The following is a 7,754-nucleotide window of genomic DNA, read 5'->3' as shown; positions in this document are numbered from 1 at the left end:
AAAAAAAAAAAAAAAAAGAAATGCTAGAACAGAGCCTAGATCAAAGGATAGATAGGAGATCATGCCAGGGAAATATATTTTTAGGAAAAGGAGTCGGTGAAGGAGGCCATTTCTGACAGTGGACATTTAAGAGATGGATTTTAGAATGAGAAGGATGAACAGACTCAAGAGGAAATTAGGGAGTGTAGCACCATGGAGTTCAGAGAAAGAGGCTGTCGGGAAAGAACAGAGGTGATAGAAGGCACGAGTTCTAGCAGAGTGGTGAAGAGGAGAGGAAAACCATGTTTTCCCAGCATGGATATGTATGTACCATGTATATAGAGGCCAGAAGAGGGCATGGAACTACAGTTACAGGTGGCTGTGAACCACCGCGTGGGTGCTGGGGATGGAGCCCTGGCCCTCGTTAAAAGCAGTGAATGCTAGCTGTTTCTTCACTTCCCTCTCCAGCCCCTAAGAAAAAGAACCACACAAATGAATTCATAGCATTTTTGTTATCAATGATATCTAATGAAGATATATTTAGAAAGGAGATAGTCACATAGAATTTTCTATGTATCTATTGTCTGTATGAAAAAACTAACCGGCAGGCATGGTGAGATGGCTCAGTGGGTAAAAGTGCTTGCCATGAAAGGCTGGAGACCTTGGGTTTGATCCCCTGGAACCCACATAAAGGTGGAGGAGAGAACCAATTCTGCAGAGTTGTCCTCTGCATTCCACACGTGCACTGTGGCATATGTACTCATACACACATCATGTGTGCACACACTTGTAAAAGTTTTATTTTTTTAATCTATAAATTGGCTGTGTTAATGCACACCTGTAATTGCTAAACTCTGGAGGCTAAAGCGGGAGGATTGTGAGTTTGTGGATAGCCCAGCCCAACATAGTCAGACCATGTCTCAAAAATAACTAAAAACCTAAACTATTGTTTATAAACTTGCTGAAATGGTTTTACTTCAACTAAACATGAAAATAAAAACTAGGGCAACCTCCTATTAAAGTTGAACAAATAGTTGTTTTTTGTTGTTGTTGTTGTTGTTGTATTTTGTTTTTTCTTTGTTTTGTTTTTCGAGACAGGGTTTCTCTGTAGCTTTTGGAGCCTGTCCTGGACCAGCCTGGTCTCGAACTCATAGAGATCCACCTGCCTCTGCCTCCCAAGTGCTGGTATTAAAGGCGTGTGCCACCACCGCCTAGCTGACAAATAGAATTTTAACTCAGCTTTAACAACAACTTTAAGTGTCACTCAGCAGTATTGGGTTAACATTTCCTGCTACTGCATTGGTAACTTTTTTGGGAACTGAGCTCTTACTCTTTAGAGATAAGTGTGATTCTCAACTTTAGCAGCTGAGCTCTCTCTCCAGCCCATAATTTAGAATGTTGAAGTCAAAAGGATGATACTATTTCTTCAGACTATTAAAGAAATATTTTCTGAACAAAACAGTTTGTGGTCTTGAGGATCAAACCCAGGATCTGCTTGACAAATGCTAAACAAGCAGTTCTGCCATTGAACTGCATCTCCATTGGCATTGTAAATTTTAAGTGTTTATTCTTATTATTAGTTTTTTGAGAGAGGGTCTTATTATGTAACCTTGACTTGCCAGGAACTTACTGTAATGACCAGGCTGGCCTTCAACTCGAGAGAGATTTCCCCTTATTCTTTTAGAGGATAGGACTGCCCTGCCTAAGAGTTTTATTTTTAAGTAGCTTGTACTTCAGTTTGCTGCTCAATTTAAAAAGTAAAGTATTGTGATAAACAGTTTTCTAGATTTTTTTATTTCTCTCAAGAATTTATCCTAAATTCAGTTTTTTGTTTGTGAAACAAGCAAAGATAAAGAAAATGAAAAGGGTCACCTTTCAAAATACTTTCTATGTTTTTATACTTTTCTCTTTGGGGAGACAGGTTTTGCCACTTTGCCCATACTAACCTGGAACCTGACTTGACTTCCTGGCTCCCTGCTGGGGTGTTGGTCTTATAACACCACACTAAACTTGGTTTCTGTGCTTAAGTCAAAGTTTTCAGAGAAAGAGCTCTCTAAGTCATAGTTTTATTAATAGAGTGTTTTCTTTACGCTTTGCTTCAGTTTTATAGAATTATCTTCTAAATATTTATTTATTAGAGGTGGGCTATGAAGCCCTGTCTGTCTTGGAGCTTTCTCTGTAGACCAGGCTGGCCCTCAACTGACAGAGATCTATCTGCGGCCTCCTATTTGCTGGAACTAAAGGCATGTGGCAACATGTCTGACTTATCTTATTAATTTTTTTTTTGATGTAAAAGGGTGTTTGGTCTGCATGTATATTGTGTCTGTACATCATGTGTGTTCTCACAGAGGCCAGAAGAAGGCACCATATCCCTGGAACTGGAGTTGTAGGTGTTTGTCAGCCTTCATGTGGGTGCTGGGGGCTTGTACCTGAGTGCTCCGGAGAGCAGCCATTGCTCTTAGCTGCTGAGCTATCTCTTCAGCCCCTTAACTGTTTTCTGAGTGTTGCTTAAGTATTAGAAAGTTTAGTTTTTTTAATTTTCTTAAAGCCTGCTCATGGGTTTCAAATCATCAAATTGTGTTTAACTTTACACTTTTTTTTTTTTTCAAAATTTATAGCTTCAATAGCCGTACATTCCCCACAGAAGAGCACTAAAAACCATGCCTTGCTGGAAGCTGCAGGACCAAGTCATGTTGCAATCAATGCCATTTCTGCCAACATGGACTCTTTTTCAAGCAGCAGAACAGCAACGCTTAAGAAGCAGCCAAGCCACATGGAGGCTGCTCATTTTGGGGACCTAGGTAAGTGACTGACACTTCTTATTAACGCCTAATAAAGGGCAAACGTAATAAAACATGTGAGATTCCAGTCGAAAGATATTGAACTTCATGATTGGAAGAGACTTTGAAAAAAAAATAGACTAAAAAAAAACCAAGTGCAAGTGTAATGAGGTAGTGCTGTATTGTGTTCATGCAAATATAAGGAGTGTCCAGTAGAAAACTGAGGAGGTGCATTTGACCACCTAATAAGAATGCACAGAAAAGATTACTGACTTTAATAGTACCTTGATACAAATCAAAGTCATGAGTTAAATATACTCAGAGTTTGCTAATTTGAATGTTAAGTGGGGTTGAAGGAAATGGCTATCCTAGTTAGCAATGGTGTAAAGGAGTAAAAAAGATTATTTTGGAAATAGTCTTTTTGGAAGTATTGTCTGATTCCAATGTTAGAAAAGTTTGTCTTTAGATAGGAAATTGTTACCAAAATAGCTAATTTATTTGCTTCTGTCTTTTAGGCAGATCCTGTCTGGACTATCAAACTCAAGAGACCAAATCCAGTCTTTCCAAGACCCTTGAACAGGTCTTGCGTGACTCTGTTGTCCTCCCATATTTCCTCCAATTTATGGAGCTTCGGAGAATGGAGCACCTGGTGAAATTTTGGTTAGAGGCTGAAAGTTTTCACTCTACAACTTGGTCCCGAATAAGAGCACACAGTCTGAACACAGTGAAACAGAGTTCTTTGGCTGAGCCTGTCTCTCCATCTAAAAAGCCTGAGACAACGTCAGCATCTTTTGTAACTGAGTCTCTGGACAAGAGGTTGGGGGATTCTAGCTCAGCCCCACTGCTCGTGACTCCATCAGAAGGAATTGACCTGAGTGATAGAACTCAGAACACTCAGAATCACTTGCTGCTCTCCCAGGAATGCCACAGTGCCCCTTCTCTCCATCTTGAAATGGCCAGAACAGGAGCTCCTCAAATCTCCACAGACTCCCGAGAATCCTCCCCCAGACTTACAGTAGCCAGTAGAAATAGCCCCTCTTCTCCACTGCGAGAACTGTCAGGAAAACTTATGAAAAGTAAGTATGTGACGCCTGTGCCTCATCACAGTGCGGGACTTCAAACGAGGAGGACGGGTCAGCATAGAGTCTTTCTGCCTCCGGTGTACACCCATAGGAGGCTCGGAGGAGTGGGGGAGCCTCGGTGGAAGGAAATGCTGAGTGGGGACAGTGCAGCAGGGCCCTGTGCTGCTTGTTCTCACATTTGTCCAAGTTGATGGTCTCCTGGTCTCAGTCCTCATTGTCACTGTCTAACTGCACCTTACAGCTTTATTTTTTCTTTTTTAGATTGCTGGTAGGTATCCTTTATTGAGTTCTGTATTAAGTATATTTGGATTTCACTTAATTGTCATGATAGCTGTGTTAAGTAGATATTAATATTCCGTTTACCCTTGAGACTATTGTTGTTTAGAATGTTCCTTCCTGGGTTGTCTAGTAAGTGATGAGCTAGAATTAAATAGGCATTTTGAAAATAACACTTTTTTCTTTCTTGTTCTGTTAATTCAGAAATCGCACCACATTCTCATTATTTTAATTACTGCTCTTTGGAATTCTTATTATCCAGACTTTATCTTTTTTATCTTCTCTCTCTCTCAAAGGCTGGGTGACTTCTTCAAATGCTGGTAGCTCTCTACAGAGATAGGTCTGGTTTGCTAATGAACTAATTTTAGTGTGTCAGTTCATCTTGCAAAGTTTCTGGATTTCTGTAAGATTTTGTGTGTAAATGTGTGTGATTGTAGGCTTGCATGTAGAGGTCAGAAGAGAGTTTTCAAGTGTGCTTCCTTCCATAGTAGGCTCCAGGGTTGGCTCTCAGGTTTATGTGACAAATGTTTTTACCCACTGAACCATTGTCAGCCCCTGAATTTATTTCTTAAAAAAAATTTTTTTCTGATTTTTTTTTTTTGGTAATTTCTTCTTTCCTTCACTCTCATTTTGATCTTATTTTTATCTTCTCAAATTTGTTAGATATAGTTGTCTTATATTCCCATCTATAGTTCTAGTGGATCTGAGTCAGAGTGGTTTGTTTCATCAGACTCATACTCTTGGTGTGGAATGTAGTTTTTTTCAGGGAGTGGGTAGGTGAACATACATTTTGTGAAGTTTTCCCAGTTTTCTAACTGAGCTCAACCAGCCACCTGTTTTGTGAGCCTATGGTGTGGACAGTGTTTAGACCCTGTAACTAGAGTTACTCTTTTGTTGTGTTAAAACACTGGCCAGAGGCAGCTTAGGGAAGGAAGGGTTTATATCCTCTTACACTTCCAGACCATGCTCCATCATTAAGGGAAGTCAGGGCAGGAGTTCAAAGCAAGAACCTGAAGGTGGGAGCCGTGGAGGTATCTCACAGAGATCTTCATTTGACAGTCCATCGCTTCTGTGAGCAGCATTGTCTACCCATTCTGTTATGTCCAAACTCCTTTATATTTTAAATTAACTTTTAAAAGTTGTAGGTTTCCATAAAGTTTTTGATCCCTCTCCTCGCATCCTTAAGACAAATGTTTTCTATTTCCTTTCTTCATTAGTGTCTGTCAGAGATTAAACATAGAACTTCAGATTGAGCTATATCCCCTTGTCTGTACTTTATTTAAGAAGATAATAAATTTGATTTCAAGATCTTAGTTTATGTTGCCAAGGGGAGAAAAAAAGTAATTTTTTTAGCTGACTTTGATAAAGATAATTAATTTTTCTAGTATATATGTGTCTTCATAGCTCCCTCCCTGGCTTCCTGGTTGGCTTTGCTGATAGCCCTGTCTGTTGTGGTTCTTAGGGTTTGGCCCTGTTTCCACTGACTAGTTGCTTCATTGTGTTAAGCCTGCTTTATCATCCAGCATCCTCAGCTAGGGGTTACTGACCTTCCTGACCTCCTGGTTTTTATAGACATGTGTATATAATCTGTACTCCCATTCTGTGAGTTACGTTTGTGTGTGAGCCACCATTTGGGTGCTGGTATTGAACCAGGTCCTCTGGAAGAACAGTTGGTACTCCTAACCACTAAGCCATCTTTTCAGCCCCATGACCTCAGGTTGTGTTTTTTGTTCATAAAGACATTGTTAGTAATTTAAAATAATAGAGAAAATTTGGTTACTTCATGTGGTAAATAAATTATTTCAGTAACTAATTATGGTAAATTTATTCTTGTACTTATTATACATCTCATTCTGTTTTGTTTTGTTTTGTTTTGTTTCTGAGACAAGGTTTCTCTGTAGCTTTGGTGCCTGTCTTGGAATTAGTTCTTGTAGACCAGGCTGGCCTTGAACTCACAGAGATCTGCCTACCTCTGCCTCCTGAGTGCTGGGATTAAAAGTGTGCACCACCATGGCCCTGTTACATCTCATTTTTAAGATATAATAATAGATGGCATAGTCACAGGCTAACTTAACTATTCAGGGAAATTTTTATTCAATTTATGAAATATCTGAAGAATTTTCTATTACATAAGCTTTTATATTTTAATTAATTTTAAATTACTTCATATGTCCTGAATTTCAAGAATTCTTAAAATTTAGTGATCTAAAGTCTTATTCTTTAAAATTTTTTTAAAGATTTATTATTTTATTGTACATGTATAAATGTAGGTTCTGGAAATCAAACCTGGGTCCTTGGGAAAAGTAACTAGTGCTCTTAACTAAGAAGTCCATCTCTCCAGCCCCTTAAATATTTTAAAAACTAATTAAAGAAATGCTAAAGTGAGTAACTTAGTGCTTAAGCATCCTCCTGATGCCTGAAGGAAAGTTCCTTTTTTCCAATTTTTGATGCATCGCACACCTTAAGAGGTACATTTTAAAAAACAAAACAGGATATTTTAAGGAAATTTTTTGTTCCTTTTTCTTTAAGTCATATTGCATTCGTGTGTGTCTGTCTGTCTGTCTGTGTGTATGTGTGTGCACACACACATGTGCACAAGTGAAGGTGCCCTACATGCTTAAGGTCAGAGGACAACTGCTACAATATGGGTCCCTGGTGAGCCATCTTTCAGGTCCCCTTTATTATTTATTTAGTTGGTTAGTTTTATTGTTGTATTCTCTTGTTCTTTTTATTATAGAGTATTAAAATTAGTACAATCTAAGTTTTATTGTTTTGTTGGTTTTGGTTGATTGATATTTTGTTAATATTATCTATCTATATTGCCCAGACTGGCCCCAAATTCCCTGGAAAAGCTCTTAGAGTGATCATCCTGCTTCATTTTCTGAAGTAGGTGGGACTATAGATGGTCTTAACTATATATAGCTTTTCTGACATATTCATTTATTTCCTCCCCAATCCCTGGGACAGAGTCTCACTTTGTAGCTTTGACTGTTCTAGAACTTACTATGTAGACCCGGCTGGTCTAGAACTCAGAGATCTGCCTGCCTCTGCATCCTAAGTACTGGGATTATGGGTGTGTGCTGCTGTGTCTGGCTTCATTGATATTAAAAAAAGTTTTATTACTTCTTTGAGAAATTTGTGTGTTTATATTCAGCATCCTAAACTCTGCTCAGACCCATACTCCCTTCTCTACCCATCCAACTTTGTATCACTTTTTAAAAATTATTTTTTTATTTAAATCTGTCAAGACTTGTACTACCCAAATAGTCTTAGGTATGTGATCTTCCACTGGCGTGTGGATGATTTAGCAGTGACTAGTTATATTCTTAGAGAAAACTGACTCCCCATATCCCAGCAAGTATCAGTTCCTCAGCTAGGGGTCACATGGGACTTTTTGTCCCACTTTGGAGACAGGGTCTCACTGTGTAGCTTTGGCTGTCCTAGAACTCACTCTGTAGACCAGGCTGGCCTCAAACTCTCAGAGGTCCACCTGCCTCTGCCTTTTCCATGCTGGGATTAAAGGCGTGCTCCACCATACCTGCCTTAACAACTCTCCTCTTTATGCTAGAATTTGAGCTGGCTTGGGCTTGCACAGGTCTTGTATATGCGATCATAATTGTTGTGAGTTCATGTGTGT

The 7,754-nt window shown here is 39.1% G+C and overlaps 1 protein-coding gene across 1 annotated transcript in view; it reads left to right on the top strand.

Annotated features, from left to right (window-relative positions):
- Positions 1-7,754, top strand: part of Akap10 (A-kinase anchoring protein 10) — a 63,226-nt gene that overhangs the window by 10,807 nt on the left and 44,665 nt on the right. Inside the window, exons 3-5 of the mRNA XM_050163608.1 lie at positions 2,598-2,780; positions 3,275-4,027; positions 4,103-4,109. Of these exons, the coding sequence (XP_050019565.1) occupies positions 2,598-2,780; positions 3,275-4,027; positions 4,103-4,109 (943 nt within the window). The remainder of the gene's footprint in view (positions 1-2,597; positions 2,781-3,274; positions 4,028-4,102; positions 4,110-7,754) is intronic.

This window comes from Alexandromys fortis, unplaced genomic scaffold, assembly GCF_014885135.2.
Source record: "Alexandromys fortis isolate MF-2015 unplaced genomic scaffold, M_Fortis_MF-2015_v1.1 scaffold_149, whole genome shotgun sequence".
Taxonomy (NCBI): domain Eukaryota; kingdom Metazoa; phylum Chordata; class Mammalia; order Rodentia; family Cricetidae; genus Alexandromys; species Alexandromys fortis.
This window is presented reverse-complemented; position numbering and strand designations above follow the sequence as displayed.